The sequence below is a fragment of the Squalius cephalus genome, assembly GCF_949319135.1.
Source record: "Squalius cephalus genome assembly, chromosome: 14".
NCBI lineage: Eukaryota > Metazoa > Chordata > Actinopteri > Cypriniformes > Leuciscidae > Squalius > Squalius cephalus.
Window position 1 is genome coordinate 22611227 of NC_137135.1, and position 18981 is coordinate 22630207.

Below are 18981 nucleotides of genomic sequence, written 5' to 3' on the forward strand. Positions count from 1 at the left end.
ATGAGTAAACATTGTTCACTTACATATTATCGACACTGTAAAAATACAAAGTGAGTTGAAAATCGGCAAAGTCACACTTTACGAATATGTAAGCAATAATGTACAGCCAGTTACTATAAAAAAGTGATTTATTTTATGATAACTGGCTGAATGTAAATTATCTCACTCATTATAAAATGATATGTCATTTTCACATTCATTTTATAGGTGATAGGAGAGACCACAGAGTGCTATGACAAACACGCAGTGACGTGAGAAGTCCAATACAAAAGATGTATTGCAGTGAAAGGGCAGGACACGCTGTGGTGGAGCAGAGACACCTGCTGACATCACAGAGCTCAGCCTCAGCAGCAGGTGGAGGGATGCAGTCAGCGCACTGAAGGAAGGAAAGATAACCCCCCCGCTGGGGAGGAAATGAAGGACAACGTGGGAGGGAGGTGAGGAAATAAAGGTGACAGAGAGATACTTAAAGGGGAAGTGTATGACCTTTTTCACCGTTACAATACTAAAATAATAACCCAGTTTTCTAATATTTCACAAGTCTGTTCGAAAACAACCATTATTTTTGAAATTCAGGTTGGTGATGCAGAAATGACACACTTCACCTTTAAAGAACATCCAGAAATGACTAATTAAGACAGAATAAGCCTTGCTCTTACTAGTGACAGCGATGTTGATCTCTCCAGAGCGAGGAATGAGCTCTTCGTCGGAGGGAAGCTGGGAGGAACTGGAGTGGCGTAGAGGCTCTAGGCTGATGCTGGTCTCAGAGGACAGGTCCACCAGCGCCGTCCTCTGGCTGGAAGTCTGACTGCGGGACATTCGGTCCATGTCAAAAGCCATGTTGTCCACGCAGGGCAGGTTGGGCTGCAAGGGCATACATGTCTTAGTCAAATTATATTACCAAATCACAAACCCAAGATAAAAAAAAGATGATGTAAAAAAGGTAAGATTTACAGCATTGAATATCAGCCATGACATGAAAAATTGCATGAAATGACTAAAGTAACCACCAGAGGGAGCTACTGGATCATAAATCCTCTGCAAAATCAAGATTACAGCAAAGATTACATTATGATGTGTAAAGTTGTGTATTGTGTTGTAACCAGCAACACATCTTCTCTTTGTCATTTTTTACAGTAATATCTTTACATTATCAGTTCTGTAATAATTCTGGCAATCCATCCCAAACAAACTACAGGACTTGATGTTATTTTCAAGAGGATAAATCATAATAAAATCATAACAAATCAAATAAGAGCCTTATAAAAGTCATAACCTGCTGCCCTCTGAGATCAATGTGTCTGTTGTGTACACTTAGTAGCACATTTTGTGGAAAATTGTTCCCAGAAGACAGCTCTACTGTTACAAAACCTGTTTTTTTTTTTGTTTTTTTTTTACGAGATGTCTTCGTAAGTGTGTGTGTGCTCACCATAACCCCCAGAGCTTTAAGGATGTTGAGTTTACACATGGGACAGGTGCAGTGCTCATTTAGCCAGGGATCCACACACATTTTATGGAAGACATGCCTGAAGAAGAGATGAAAACATTTTGATAGCCATAAAGAAAGCACATCTGCATGTTTTAATCATCTGTTGAATTTGTATATATTTCAAGAGTAATACATATGGTTGCAACAACATAAATATGCATGAATAAAATCTTTATAATCTCTCTATTGCCATTATTATAATAATTCGTTTCATTTATTTAGCGATTTTCTGGGTAATATAAATGTGTATAAATGTGTATTTTCTGGTAATATAACTATGGCTGCGACATAGTGCGCCAGAACGCCTACAGTAACACACACCAGCTTATTGGTGGAGAGGAGACAGAGTGATGAAGCCAGTCAGTATATATGGGGATGATTAGGAGGCCATGAAGATGGACAGAGACCACTGGGCAAATTTGGCAAATTGACCACAGAGAGTCAGGACGTCGTTTTTACGTCTCATCCGAAGGACGGTGCTCTTTGACATTATAGTGTCCCCGTCACTATACTGGGGCGTTAGGACCCACACAAACCCCAGGGTGAGCACCCCTACTGGCCTCACTAAAACCTCTTCCAGCAGCAACCTGGTTTTCCCATGAGGTCTCCCATCCAGGTACTATCCAGGCTCAGCCCTGCTTTGCTTCAGTGGGTGACCAGTCTTTGGCTACAGGGTGATATGGCTGCTGGATTATAACAATGCAAGACCATGAAATGCAGCATCAAGCCTTTGATATCACCATAATTCTTTGCAGCAACGATGAATATTTGAAACTGCTCTAAGAACACTAGTGCAAGAAGGACATTACACGTAAAAGCACATTACACATTTATATTACTAGAGGAGAGAGTGAGAGGCAGATTAAAAGCAATAAGCTGGTGGACTTCAAAGCAGCAACATGAGCTTTCACAGAGAGCTGTTGAGTCTCTTCTCCTCCTCTTCCTCACATCCGGCTGCTGCACAATCTGAGCTGTGTTTACTCCAGGAAAGACCCTGGGCTCTCGACAGCGGAAACCCACTTCATGAGGGAGATTCTCGGCACAAGCCAGCCATTGAAACTCGTGCTAGAGACAAGGCTGTTATTGTGGCTCAAAAGATTGTAGGAATCTTTCTCACTGCATCATAGAGCTGGGCAAATTATATCTAAAATGATGCTTAAAAGGTCTTACATTTTTAATCATTGTCATTTATATGCACACATACAACAATGCATAGTAATTAACAGCATTGTTTACCTATGTATATTTATAAATTTTAAATGATAAACGCACACAGATTTTTGAAACAAAACACATTAAATACATGTTTAATACAAATTCATTTTATAAATATATAAAAGTTTGGGGTCAGTGCAAAAATATTAAGCAGAACAACTGTTTTAAACACTGACAACCCACTGCAAATTTTTGGACTTTGTAATTTTTTAAAAGCTTGGCACCAGAGTCACTTTCTCCATGGGCTTTGGGCTTTATTCGTGCCCAGGAGAGGTGCGCCATGCCTGGGATGCACTTTTCAGGGAATCAACCCCTCCCATCTTTTCCTGGAAGATTCATGTTTTTCAGAGCTCCATAGTAATAAATGTTTCTTGAGCACCAAATCAGCGTATTAGAATGATTTCTGAAGGATCACGGGACACTGAAGACTGGAGTAATGATGCTGAAAATTAGGCTTTGCCATTACAGGAATAAATGACATTTCAAAATGCATTCAAATAGAAAACAGTATAGTCCCAACCGGAATAAAGGCAGGTTCCTCAGCCACAAGTTGTTTCGAAAAAGAATTCCGAACAGAACTACTGGGCAGGAGAGATAGTGGAATACAGCAGCAGCAATACATTTGAGAGGGGCTATCTAAGGATATCAAATAATGCTAAGTACGTCTTACTGTACATACTGCGACTAACAGGTGCTGAGAGGACCCATGCTTCTGAAATTATCCTGCAACAAAGTTACGTGCAAACAAACTCCAACAAAACTGTATTTTTTTAGATGGAGAACATGCAAACAAGGGTCAAATGAATTATTAATGAGGGTGCTTACAACACAAATTATACTAAAGAGATGCATGCCATCAAACTACAGCAGACCAGCTCTATATATCTGGGCCCAATCTTTATGTACTGTATTCTTTTACAGTAACCATATCACATGCATGTTTATACCATTTACATGCATATGCAGTCAGACAGATCCATGAAGTTAAGGGCACACCCCTAAGGAAGTTACAGAGAAACAGCGAAGCTAATGCACAGGGACGCAAATTGAATGGCCTAGGCTAGGTCAAGTGTACTGCCATTACTTGTGCTTTGAGTTATTGATTGTGGTTGGAGAAGCTTATGCTTAAGAGAGCAGAGACACTCACATTAAGAAGGAATAAGATAAGATGGTAACTTAGACGTCTCTTATGCTCACCAAGGCTGCAATTATTTGATCAAAAATACAGTAAAAACTGTAGTATTGTCAAATATTATTACAATATAACATTGTTTGTATGTTTCTATGATGGTACAGCTAAATTTTCAGTATCAGTACTCCAGTCTCCAGAATTCTTTGATGTATATTTTTAGAATATTTAGAATATATTTGAATTATATTTGAATATAATTCTTTTGTAACATTAAAATGTTTTTACAGTAAGAGTGGTGGGAGTCCCATGAAATCAAATATGAGTTTCTGTTTTCTTTCCTGTGTTGACATATCTAGTATAGAAATAGGACATTTCTTTTTTATTTTTATAGCCAATAGGCTTTTGTTTATATATTTTGCCACCTTTTGGGAGTGTGTTAGCTTAAACATGACCTGAAAGCCAGAAATGGACTAAAAGTTTGATTTCATTGAGTCTTCAATGCTTGTAAGGCCTACATGGTCATCCAACCCTTCCTCAGTATGACTAAGAGTCTGAGACTGGTTTGTAGCTGGATGTCAGCAGCTGTCTGAGGCAGTACAGGCTGCAGCTCATGAGTGTGTTATTTGATCTGACTGGAGTGAAGCAGTGATTCAGCCGTAAGCAGAGAACAATGCAATTAACCAAGCTCTGGATTAGCGTTTCATTGCTGCTGTGCAGTTGTAGAGACAGAAAGTGGGAGAGAAAGAGATAATAATGATAGAGTGAGTGGGTGTGGAATGGATGAAAAGAGAAATGGTACGACAGATTTCATAGAGAGATGACTGATACTGTACTTAAAAGGATAGTTTCTTTACTAGTGGTTCCAAACATGTATGACTGACTTTGACAAAATGAAATATGAGCTAAATGTCCAATTTATTTCATAAAACAGAGAGCGCAAAGTCATTTAGGTCTGGACCAACATCAGGGTGAGTAAATTACAACTAATGGTCTCCTTAAAAGGAAGCACCTCAGTTACTAAACAGTGGCAACAACAATATGTCTGCCAAAAAGAGGAAGAAATAAAAAAAACAGCAATAGTGAGAAAACTAGTGATTTACTGCATGTTGCAGTTATAATGTGTGAACGTGTACAGTATGTGTGTTTGTCGTGAGGTGATCCACAAAATTTGCAGTCAGACTTCCAGCTGTGTGACCAGGTCATACTCGGCAGATGGTGTCTGAAACTGTAGGAAAGGGCATGCTCGTGTATTTGTGTGTGCATACTGCATGTCGCATCCCTTTAATACAGTGTGCATGAATAATGTGTATCTGTTTGTAAGTATAAATGCGTGTCTGTGTTTGTGTGTTGGATGCCTAGAGGTCACGGGAAGCTGAGCTGCTAAAAATAAGCAGAGTGGGTCTGACAGGGGCAGTGTGATTCACAGCCACAGCAGTGCCATATTTCCTCAACAAAATCACATCTCACAACAGCAAGTGACCCCTGATCTCCCTTTCTCTCTCCCTCTCTCTCCAAATGTCATTTGACCATTATTCAAAGTCTGGGGTCAAAACCAAATTGCACTGGGCAATGCAAAGAGATTTTTTCAGCAGACAACATAAGCTAAGTTGTTAAGAAGACAGAAATATCTTCATCTACACCATAACAAGGGAAGTTTCCTGAGCAAATTCGGAATTCAAATGATTATAAATGCAATTATTACTACTATTACAACTACTACTAGTACTATGTTATTATTATTATCCATGAACAAAAAAAACAAAAACAAAAAAAAACTAAAGAAAGAAAAATTGTGTACCTAGACTTTTGTGGAGATTATAATGCCCTTATTACACAAAGCAAAACTAAACAAACAAACACACACACACACTTACTTGCAAGGTAGGATGCGGACCACATCGTTTAGCTGATAACCTTCGATGCACACCGCACAATGATTAAAATCTGGTTCTGTTTCCTGAAAAACATGAACAAGCCAAATAATAAAGATGAGCTTTTTCATAAGTCAAACTTTAGCTACAAATGAAATTGTCAACATTAGGACACTCCTGTAAGATACATTAGGGCAGCTTTAAGATCATTTGCCAGTCAAACAAGAAAGAGGGCTAATGTCAAAAGGCAGAAACTGATGAAAATGACCAGAAGATAAAATGCAAAAAATTACCACTGACAACACTAAAAGAACACTGTGTGACATGACACATTCTAAACTTATCAATTATGAACATCTTTCATTTTTAAAATAGTTATGTGGGCTGCATTTTTGACCAATGCTACTTAGCACAACAAAACAGAAATAAAAACCAAGCAACCATCGCAATGTCCTGCTGCTCGTCACTTGGTGGACGTGATCAGCTAAGGACAAAAAAGAAGAAAAATGTTTTTTTTCCCCCCTATTCAATATGACTATACAACAACAACAACAATTTTATAATTATACTTTTATTGTATTATTATTTACATTATAAAAATTAAACAAATCATTAAGAAATATAACATACAGAAACAACTCTTAATGGTTGTTATAAGATACTGTAGTTGTAGGATCCTTCCTACTATTTATACTTAAGCATCACTAGCCCATTATTATTAAATATGCATGCTGGCCTTATGACACGCATTTATGAGAAATGAAGTGTGAAATTCTTTTTAACTCTTGGCAATATGCTTTGAGTACCTGCATTTCACTCTATATTGATCTGATCTCTTGACCTCCTCCTTGCCTCGTTCTTGCATTCATCTCACCCAGCTATTCTCAAGCTCAGCATTTAAAGGGATACTTCAGGATTTAGCATTAAGCTTTGTATTAGTAGAAAACCTGTAGTATTTTCGAATTACCGTGCTTTCCACCCTCATATCCCCTTGAGAGGAGAGATTTATGTATTTTTTGTCTGGAAAAAATCCTCCGATGACGCAAAAATCGTCATTTTGCGTCATCGGAGGATTTTCTGGTCAGAGGCTAAAGACTACAGCCAGTAGTAGGGGCTGTCCCGCATTTGTTCAACCCGCCCATAGAGGGTGGGATCTCACTCACATAATGTACACACAGTCAGCCGTCTTTCTTTGGAAGCTAAGCTTGCAGGCTCTTGTTCTGTGAAGAAAGCTGAGTAGTAGGAGAAAGCTGAGTAGTAGGGGTTACCATCCTCCTTTTCCCGGACTTGTCCGGCGGGCGAGATCGTTCAAAATGTCCGGGATTCAGCTTTTGCTTTCTGCGGTCGCCATTCATTGTTTACATGCACACCTTTTGTTTCAATCTAACTGAATTCATTCCGATTGGTGAATCTGAATGTAGTGTTTACATGAACGCTAAACGAGTGATCGGTTGATGTGCGTTTTAACATTGCTAAGAAAATTCCCGCACCTCCGTGAGAGATACGAGACCGGCGCGTCTCAGTAATGACGCCACCGGCCTCGCGCCGTTCTCCCGTGGCCGTCAGCCTTGTCCTGCTCGCCACAGTAAACATGATGAATGGCGACTGAAGAACGCAAAAGCCGAATCCCGGACATTTTGGGCGATCTTGAAATCCCAGGCAGACTCGTCACGGAGACTCACTGGTAGCCTAACCTTGTTGTTTTCAACTGTGCTCTCTAACCAGTAGGCGTGGCCTCCTAGGGCAGCGAAGCAAGTGCATTCTGGGAGTTGTTGTCTTTCATCCACTTAAGCCAAAAATACATTTTCTGGCTTTTCTCAGTCTAGAAAGCTCCAAATTAAAAAAATTCTTCACATTTCTTCTACATAAATGACCAATTTTAAATACACATTCATCTTTCCAGAGGTGAAGTATCCCTTTAAGGTTTAGATAATACTTTCATACAGTAGAGAGTGAAACTAAACTAAATTCTTCAAACAGATTCAATTTAAAAAGTCCAACTACAGCAATAAAATATATATAATATATATTAAGTACAATCTGAGTGCAATACTGTATACAACAGGGCATACTGCACATAATAATCTCTTTACTTCTGGAAGTCCAATCAAACAATAAGTCAAGGCACAAAAAAAGAGCAGTCACTGGTTGTTTGTCACTCGCTGAATGAATGATTAAGTGGTTGTGTGCTGTACATTTTGGCAAATGAAGTAGGCCATCTGGGTATTCCATGAACACCGTAGATTTGCATACCCTGCATCGTACACATACTGCATACTCCGGCATATAAGGTTTGATAGCATGCCATTCTGAACATTCCGACTGTATTTTGTGTCAAATAATTTCCTAACACAGATCCCAAAAATACAGGAATATAAATAGAGTAAAATCAGAAAGTAGTGTGGAAAACATTTCATCAGTGTAGTTCTAGAAACTCATGTCAACTTCCAGAGAAAACTATGGGAAGCTGTAACAGTGTATCCATCTAGTTATTGCAGGATGAGTGAGCAGGACATCGTTCAGCAGATTTAGTAGATACAATGTGTCAAAGATGCTGTATTTCTCTGGCTCCGCTTTCAGCCCATCTGTCATTTGACTGACCTGTGAGGTCAGTCTGAAGCCGATCTTGACATCACTGAGGAAACATTGCCTACTTGTAGGAGTGACAAGTGATCTGCATTTCTACAAATGGAATTAAAAAAATTAAATACTAAGCTTCAGGTTTTTATAACCCTTTAGTATCAATTAAGAAAAGCAGATTATGACAAAATGATCTTGTGTATCTGCTTCTTATTTTATTTTAGAGTGTATTTTTATTTTATTTTATTTTAACAGTGTTGTTATCATTAACTAAAACAAAAACTATTAAAAGTTGTTTTCATTAATTGAAATAAAATAAAATATAATATAAGAATTAGCTGAAAAACTTAAGCTTAAAAAAAAATCCTAAAAAGAAAGAAAGAAAAAGACGTCCACTTCGCAACTGTTTTTAACTGACCAGGATTGGCGATCTAAGCGTTGTACATCAGCGGTCACACAGGTGTCATGCACTCTGTGGCAGGAAATGCATGTTCAAGCTTCTGTCTGACAGACTGGCATTCTGACACCGTGACCTTCATGCTTTCTAATCTTATCTCTTTTTGTTGCAATTGTTCTGCTTATTGTACATAATAAAATACAAGAAGTTTATATCAGTAGTCCCATATTCATAAGACGTCCTGATCAAGATTTTTTTTATTAAAACTGAAAGAAAAATAAATGAAACCTAAACATTCTAATATCCTAAAATTAAATGACAAAAGCAAATAACAAAATTATTAAAAGGTAAACTAAAAATATCAAAATAAGAGCTAATTCAAAATATTCATAAATACTACAATAGTATATAAATAATACACTGTAAAAAATTTCTAAGCCTCCCAAATCAAAAATTTCAAGTGACCGATAACATCAAAATTTTTCAATTGGCCCAAGTGAAATTCTGTAAATTCTCAAATTAAATTTACAGATTTTCACTTGGGCCAATTGAAATTTACAGAATTTCACTTGGGCCAATTGAAAAATTTAGATGTTATCGGTCACTTGAAATTTTTGATTTGGGAGGCTTAGAAATTTTTTACAGTGTACTATATTATTATCTAATAATAATTGTATTATTTATCAGTATATCATTTAATTAATTCCATTATTTTTTAGGCAATTAACAGCTCTAGTGTATAGTGCTACAATTGTATGGTATTCTTAATCTATAATCGTAAATTCCTGTAAGACTTAGTATTATGAAGTACACCAAACAGCAGTAACATTTTCAAATACTATTTAGATATTATCATCATAGTATAAATATACCTCTAGTAGCAAGCAACGCATCACTCAGTCAGCTAACTCGACCTCCCTGGGCATGGAGCCATTTAGAAAGTGACAAAAATCCTCCTAGGTTTTATATCACACGCTGCCTTGTTCTTCCTGGAAGCACCTTCTCTACTCTAGATGCTATTTCCGTCACCTGGCAGTGTCCTGTCTACTCTGCATGGTCAAGGTCATGTTGTGGTGAGTGGTGTTCGGTTTCTAATGGGCCCCTCTTAGCGCAAGAGTCATCGACTGTGGTCCTGCCAGTCCCTGCAGAGGGACTTGGCCAATACTCAGAGGCCGAGAGGCTTCGGCCAAAAGCAGTGAAGCTGTAAAGATGCTTCATCACTGGAAAACGTGTCATAACTGATCGAAAATGTGTATGTGATCAAAAAGGAAAAAGTAGAGAGAGAGAGAGGAAGACAGACAGACGTTCTCTCACTCAATCTCTACTGAGCATGACCTCTCAGATGAAAGGTTTCAATTTCTTGCAGCACTTCTCCAAGGCCACTGATGTTTTATTCATAGCTGATGTGAGTTGACCTTGACTGGGCTATGATATGCACTGACTGGCACGGCTCCACCCCTTCTCCAAAATGAAACAGCTGTGAAGTCTCACGACCCTGACTCGCTCACCTGACAGTCATTCACCTTTACACAGGTCAATGTCTCTCTTTGGACTGTGGTACAATCAGCAACATTACTTGCTGAGAAGAACCTAACCTGTCTACCACCAATATTAAACAGACAATTATTGATTAATTAAGAGCAATCAGTCATAAATATAAAAGAACCAATACTATAAACCAAAGGTTTATGACGCATTATATTATGTAAGCGATGATGCATTTACTGTGCTTTAGTTTTTGTTATCCCTAGTCACATTATTACAAAAAAGCAGTGCTGTTTGTTTGGATGTAAACTGAAACATGGATTTCAACAGTTTAACCTGTTCTGAGTTTGCCTTTTCCGAAGTAATAATAGTGATCATATGCATATCATCATCCAGCAATTTCCAGGCGCCGTGTTCTGTTTATGCTCTTCAGACGTCTGCTTTTAAACAGCATGCACTCTGGACTGTAATGTATGGGTTGTTGCTAGACCGCAAGACTGGTGGGAGAAACTTGGATTTAGTAACTACTTGTATTTTTCAGGAATTAATTTAGTTGTCAAATGCAGCTGTAAATAACCAAGACGTGTGCGTAATGAATGTGACTAAGCACTCGGAAGAAGAGTGACAACCATATTTAGCTGCAGTGTGTACGTGTCCAGTGAGTCCTTTTTATGGAGTATGGAGATGCATTATGAATGGAGAATTACACAAACCGTTCCATAACAGGAAACGGTTCCATAACAGGCATGGACATGAGCCTGAGAAAAATAAACAAGCAATGACATCAAAAGACCTCACCTTGTCCCCTCTTTTTACTGTCCTGGTAGTCAGCTTGCTAATGGCCTTCTTGGCAGCATCTCCCAGCCGTCGCTATAGTAACAAAGGACGAGAGGAGAGAGTAAGTCACATAATTTTAGATTTGCAGCTTAATTTAATGAAACAGGAAATTAAAATGACTAAAAAGAGTTGGGGAATAAAAGACTCAAAAACAGCAGAAAAACAAATTACATTACAGATTTTGATAAACAATGTAGGGGTAAATAATAATGAGGAGAAACCATTAGCGATATTAATTGTCATAAAAGCAACATATCTGAGTGTCTATCAGGATTGTATTAAGCAAGGCAGAGTTAGCGAAAGGCATGCCAGAGATGGCCATAAATAAAAGACTAAGTGCATCCTGTGATGGGCAGTTCATTGTCTGTGTGTGTTTATAAGTGTATGTTCTGAGATGTCCTCGGTCTTCATTCTGCCAATTTATTGCTAAATAAACAGCTCAGTGATTTACTGCCGACAGTTTACAGAAAATGCCAAAGGACCAACCGGGGCCCAAAGGATTAGCGCTAACTAAACTGTTTGTGTGCGCTATATTTGCAAGGGCCTCAAAATGTTCTCACAAATACAGACACAAACAAACCTTACGGTTCATAAAATGGGCAAATTATGTTTTAATTAAAGTTTAAAAATGCCAAAGGGGTTAGGGTCAGTCTGCACTAATTATAATTAGCTTAATTAAAGAACAACAAGTCAATGGAAGGTGCAAGCAATTACATTTATGCCAAATTCAAAACATTAAAATGACCTGCTAATCAGCTAAATACATTTACACTACCTTTCAAAAGTTTGGGGTCGTTAAACATTTTTCAGATATTTTTCAGATAAAGAAGTCTCTTTTGCTCACCAAAGATGCATTTATTTTATATTGTGAAATATTATTACAAATATTATTAAAATAACCATTTTCTATTTGAATATATCTTAAAATGTAATTTATTCCTGTGATGGCAAAGCTGAATTTTCACATGAAGTGTCACATGATCCTTCAGAATTCATTCTAATATGCTGATTAAGGTGAAAGGAATATTTCTTCTTATAATCAATATTGGAAACAGTTATTCTGTTTAATATTTTGTTTTTAGTTTTAATTCTACAATTCTTAGATGAATAGAAGGTTAAGCATTTATTTGAAATAGAAATGTTTTATAACATTATACATGTATTTTACTGTCACTTTTAGTCAATGTATAGCATTCATGCTGAATAAAAGTATTAATTTATTTTTAAAAAAAATTCTGCCACCAAACTTTTGAACAGCAGTGTACTGTAAATGTACATCAAAATGCTAATAACTATCATAAGTCAGATCTCTTTGCATTTATTGTAATTGCGTCTACTATTTCAAATCTAGCTGGTGACTAAGAGATTCAGATTTGACATATTTCAACTTTATAAAAAAAAAAGAATACCAGCAGCTGTTATTACCACCTTATTATAGCCTGTTTATGTAAGTAGTAAATTCAGAGGTCTGATAAAAGCGAAAGGGCAGTGAGACATAAATACTACAGTAGAGAAATGAGGTCTATGAGTCTGTTTGTGTGGAACCAGACGCTGAAGAGGCAGAGTGTCACCACACACACACACACACACACACACACACACACACACATTAAGATTTCATGAGCTAGGAAGGATGGGCCATTTACTACTATCTTTGAGCACACGGGAAGTTCTTGAAGGTCAGATAAGCCTGTTAAATATCAGGGAGGTCTTTGAAAGAAAAATCTGGCAAGGTTTTAGCTGCAAGCTTGAGGGTGAGACTGGGTTTGTGTGTGTTTTCTTCAAAAGAACTGTGTGTGTTGTTTAAGACCTGACTGCGGTCCCTTGCGCTGGTGTCTCTGATCTTCTGGATGAAGTAGAATATTAGCCAAGCAGACGAGATGATCATCAGTACAATGAAGGAGATGGAGACGAACACCAAGGAGCCACGGTTGATGTTCTTAGGCAGCCCTCGTGACCCCACCATCACGGAGACCAACACAGTCTGGTTCTTCTCCAGGAATCCCAGAATGTCCTTTCCAAAGGACTCAGTGATCATCACTGCCACTATGTCTCCAGTGCCTTTGGAGAAAGAACTTATATAAGAACATTTTGTGATGGAAAAAAAATAAAAATAAATAGTAGTAGTACTAGTACTACTACTAGTACTACTACTAAAAAGATACACAATCCATACCAGGTTGCACCAGATGTATTTATTATTATTTTGTTATCTGTTCAGAGCATATCAAAACATCTCACAGATATGCACTGATCTTGTCCAATTCAGTGTAATGCTCCTAAGTCTGACCTATTAAACATTCACACAAAATGGCACAGTAATCATGCCACCAGAAAATGAGGACAAACAAACACTTCGTCCACCCCCCCACCCCACCACCACAAACACACACAATTAGACCGATCTGGAGCTTAGGCCATGCCACAGACACTGATATAATTCAGGCCCTCAGGCTTAGCAATAATAAGGTTAGAACAGTACAGATGGAAACCTATTGCAGACCTGCCCTAGTCAGTGATCAAATCTCACCATATTCTGCACTTGAACTGCCCTATAACAAATGCGATGACAAATAGCATCACATAACTATTATGATGATAGAATATGTTTAGGCAAATGTGACAAGACAGTATGTTATTTTTTGACCATAGCAAAAATATGATTAACCCCTGATGGCACAAACTTGAAATACAAACTATTTTGAGAGATAGACAGACTGTAGCAACATGTTTTTGAAGTAAAAGTTTCATGATGAACCACTGAGATGCCATAATGTTACATTAAACTGACTTTTTCCAATGACGAGTCTCAATTCCTCAAGGGTCTACAAGGCACAGATCTACTTTCAGTTTTGTAGCAGCAGACAGAATGGCAGGGCTGTGAAAGAATCACAACGGACACAGGTTTTTACAAAATCCTGTGAAAGGAACCACATGGAGCTGTTGTTTCTTAAGGCATTACGATGAAAGCATAGTGAAACAAATCTCATAATTCCTAAAAGCTTGGCAGAGCTTGACAACTTTATTACTGCTAAATATGAGAATGTACAGTATCTCACAGAAGTGAGTACACCCCTCACATTTTAGCAAACATTTTAGTACATCTACTCAAGGGACAATACTATAGAAATGAAACTTGGATATATTTTAGAGTATACTCTATAGTCAATGTGCTGCTATAGCAGTATACTGTCCTCAGAAAATAACTCAACATACAGCCATTATTGTCAAAATAGCTGGCAACAAAAGTGAGTACACCCTAAGTGATAATATCTGTACCTCGTTTAACCATGCAAAGCCACATGTCCTATTCATCATGTTCATGTTTTTGTCTGCTTGACAGGACCATACAAATTGTTGTTTCTTGTATTAGAGCAGTTAAAATTTGTGCTTTGAGTACAATTCTCTCATACTGACCACTGGATGTTCAACATGGCACCTCATGGCAAATAACTCTCTAAGGATTTGAGAATTAGAATTGTTGCTCTACACAAAGATGGCCTAGGCTATAAGAAGATTGGTAACACCCTGAAACTGAGTTATAGTACAGGTCAGGGTCATACAGAGGTTTTCCAAGATGGTTTCCACTCGTAACAGGCCTTGCAAGGGTCAATCAAAGAAGTTGAGTCCTCATGCTGTGTGCGTCAGGTGCAGAAGCTGGCTTCAAAAAACAGACGCATGAGTGCTGCCAGCATTACTTTAAAGGTTGCAGAAGCGGGAGGTCAGCTTGTCAGTGCTCAGACCATACACTGCACACTGCAACAAGTCGGTTTGCATGGCCGTCGTCCCAGAAGGAAGCCTCTTCTGAAGCTGGCTCACAAGAAAGCCCGCAAACCGTTTGCTGAAAGCAACCTGTCCAAGAGCATGAATTACTGGAACCATGTCCTGTGGTCTGATGACACTAAGATAAAACTTGTGTGGCTCAGATGGTGTCTAGCATGTGTGGCGACGCCCTGGTAACGAGTGCCAAGAAAATTGTGTCTTGCCTACAGTCAAGCATGGTGGTGGTAGCATCATGGTCTGGGGCTGCATGAGTTCTGCTAGTACTGGGGAGCTGAGCTTCATTGAGGGGAACATGGATTCCAACATGTACTGCGACATTCTGAAGCAGAACTTGATGCCCTCCCTTCAGAAACTGGGCAGAACAGCATGATAACAACCCCAAACACTCCGCCAAGAAGACCTCTCATTAGCCAGCTGTACACACATATACAGTATCTGCGTTATTCAGAGAAACCTCACAGCTGAAGCTATAGCCTAATGCAGCTTTTCTTACTCTTAACTGTATATGATAAAATGTATTTAAGATTACATTAAATTGCATAATTTAATAATTTTATATTTGGATTATATAGTACAATAAATGCAACATACTTCAATATAATTACAGTTGGTGATGGTGAACAAATACGTTCATCCAGTACAAAGTACGCACCCATGTCAACTGCAAGCCCAACTTATGCTATTTATTTAAGTATCAAAGTCAGGACTGATCAAAAAACAAAGTGAAATATCCATAAATGTGTATATATAAAAAGTTACAGAGTGACTGATTTGAAAAGTTAGTAATAAAATGAACAATAAAGTAACACATTTTAGAAAAAGTTGCAGGTCTATTATTTTGCATTTACACTCCAAGATTTAATGCACAGATCATTTGACATACATCATCATATTCGTTTCATCCATTGCTATGGTTATCACTGTCAATTGGATTCAATCACGCTTAAATACGGTTGTCAATCCAGAAACTTTGCAATGTGTAGCTAGCAGCAAGAAAAACATATATTATATACAGAAAGAAGGCAAAGATGTTTGCCATTACAATCACCGAAGCTGTATAATACTTCAGTTCAGCGTGATATAGGCCTACACAAAGCTGCACTCTTGCGAAAACTCAATGAAGCTGTGAAGCTGTCTACGCTGTGCAATGAATTATTTACTGACACCGTGTTTATACTTTGTTGGCTATAATGAAAGGATTCGCGAGCATGCAGATTCTGACTAACAAACACATCTGATTGGCCAGAGTTCACATGCTCAACAGATATGTCTGTGATTGGTTACAAAACTCAACACTGCAAAAATACATCGTAAATAGAAACCTTTGAGGTTCTTCACAGAGCAATTACACAAAGACTCACGGGAGAGTGTTAAAGCAGATTGCTACCATCGGGTATCGGTACTGCAGAACGGCAGATATCATCACAATAAATGATCAAATAAATCTTTGGCCAGACAAAAATTCCTTTTGGTGTCAGTCAAAACATTTTGAATGCAGGAAAAAACCCTGCAAAGGGATCTTAAAAAAAATAAAAAAAATACTAATGCTGTCATTAAAACAAATACTAATGCATTCTGAAATCAAAATGTTTCAATTTAACTTTTCACAAATAAAACATTATTAATAAATTAGAAATGAAAGCAAACCAGAAGCATTTTTACTAGTGGACGGACTTTTGGACTGACTTTTCAGTAAATCTAGAATAAAACCGCTGTTTTATCATAAACATTTGGAACAACAATCATTTTAATCCGCTATTTCTATATTGTATAATACACATTTTAGTATTATATTAGCCACCTTGCTTTATACTTATTAGGATTGGCATTGGACTTTGTAAATAGCTCCATATGTGTCCAATAACAAACAATGCTTAATACTACCAAATACCAAAAATAAATACTCTGAAAATAGTAAATGTTCACTAAATCCAGTTTATTAAGAGTTCTAGTGGATTAATATTTAACTGTAGTATAAGGCCAAAGGGTGAACAGGCATGCATTTGCTATGGAAGCAATCAAAGGTACATTATCCCTTGTGTATAAAAACGGCTGCATCTTACAGCCAAATCCTGAATGTCTTAAAAGTGTGAGAAAGGAGTCTGGATGTCAGAAAATATCTGTGTGAATGTGGGTGCTTGTGTGTGTGTGATAGGGCTGTCACTTTTGAGAGAAATCAAATTCGAACGGATATCGAATATCAAGAAATGTATTCGAATATATTCGAATATCTACGAGTAAAATGTAAAATGAAGTTAACGAACAACCTCGATCCATCAGGAAACGCCACATGGTCGCTGAATTTCACTGCGCTTCATGAAGAGTTTTTCTTTTGCGTGAAAAAGCCGTTCGCCGGAGATGTGTTAAAAGATAGGGAGTGCATTCATGATTAGGCTACCGGTATAATAATCCTCCTGGCGCCGGGTCTAAGTGAGTAATGTTCTCTTACCTTTGTTATTTGATTAACATTAATGACACTTTAAGACCAGCCGCTGCGGACAGAGACGCGATCTGACACGCGTCGCATTTTCGCACATCTCTACGTTCATTTAAGACTTTATTTAAATAATTTAAGACTGCTCTTATGAGGACACTCGACAAAACGGACATTTGGCATAATTTGTGTGTTATGGTTTGTTCAAGCCCGAAAGAGAACTCGATACTGACGCGCGTCTTTTCTGAGGGTCGTGTGTGTGTGTGTGTAATAGGCAGGAATTACAGCGCGGACTCTTTTGTCTTGTCGTTATCTTCCATTTTCAAAACAAGCTGGCTATTGGCTGCTATTATTCGCTTGATTTGGTCATGGGCCTACGCTACAATACGTTTAGAGCGGCCGCTACTGGATGAGATGGCAAACAATAAAATAAAAAGCAAACGGTCTAATCATAGACTGTAAAAAATGCGCAAAACATGGCACTTTAAAAACCGAATAGTTTATTTATAGTTCGGTTTCGGATATTGCACGCCATGTTCGAATGCATATTCGAATATCGAATAAAAAGTGACAGCCCTAGTGTGTGACGTGCGTTTTCTTGCATAAACAAATGTTTATTTATGCAGTCTACCTGTTGGTGTGATTTTGTAAAGATTTTCAAACGCATTGGTGTATGTGAGTTCTTGTATGTGTGTGTAAGCACGTGAGAATGAGACGTGACTGGCATGCTGCCTGGCTCAGAAGGCAGTTTGTCAGCAGTAAAGATGATGTCTACGGCAGGACAGGGACAATTTGCTCTAGTAGTGACTGATAGAGAAGATCCACTTCAAGGCCATTTTTCTCCATAAATGGCATAAAAACCAACAGATGTATATCATTATACATAACTCACTTCTACAGGCACAGTCTGTTAGACATGGTACTCACAGTTTTATCAAACTAAATATGATAAGCTATAATAATAATAATAATAATATTATCAGATATGATCCCCATAGAGATCTCAATAAAATCAGCCAAAGATTAAAATGTAAAAAATGTTAATTACTTGTCCTTCATGCATGTAGAAACATTAACTTCTTAAATTAAAAAGGAGAGAAAAAAGTGTGAATGGCCTTACATTGTAATGTGCTGTTTATTCATTATCGACTGTTCCTGCTGTAAAGGTTAAGGCATGCGAATATTGATCTTTGTTAAAAGGGAAACTCCCTCAAAGGTGGTCTTAAGCCCTGCACATGCTGACTGACTCTGACAGTAAAGGTGATGCGATCCTTCAAACCACAGTGACCCAAAAGAGGATGTGGCATTATGAATTTTGATGCACTCTGCATGCGATTTTTAAAAATTTTGGTTTTAGCTCATGTCACAGTCTTTGAACAGATATTTAAAGGTGTTTATGCTTCTGTACCAACAATGCTCAGATGAATTAAATAATAATTATTTACAATAACATGGAACTTGCCAGTAAATGCAGAGCAGAGTTAATACGCGTGCACTTTTATATCTTGGACATGAACACATTCACACTTTAGCTTCACACTTCAATCTACATCACTGAAACTAAAATTAATGTATGGTTTGTATGGTCAAAACAGTCCCTGGTTATTCTTCTGTAAAACATCATTACAGAACCTGATATAAATACATATGACAACTGCATGGCTTACTATAACTAAATCCTAAGTTACTTGCTCTTAAAAAGAGTGTGTCAGTTTGCTTGCATCTTTCGTGTTGAAAACACTTCTCCACCCACACACA

General features: G+C 37.8%; 1 protein-coding gene across 2 annotated transcripts in view; it reads right to left on the minus strand.

Annotated features, from left to right (window-relative positions):
* Positions 1-18981, minus strand: part of rnf130 (ring finger protein 130) — a 44769-nt gene that overhangs the window by 6647 nt on the left and 19141 nt on the right. For both annotated transcript variants that reach the window (XM_079893559.1, XM_079893558.1), the window contains exons 4-8: positions 12817-13067; positions 10968-11039; positions 5711-5793; positions 1430-1526; positions 660-864 (exon numbers count right to left, since the gene is read on the minus strand). In XM_079893559.1, the coding sequence (XP_079749685.1) occupies positions 660-864; positions 1430-1526; positions 5711-5793; positions 10968-11039; positions 12817-13067 (708 nt within the window). The remainder of the gene's footprint in view (positions 1-659; positions 865-1429; positions 1527-5710; positions 5794-10967; positions 11040-12816; positions 13068-18981) is intronic.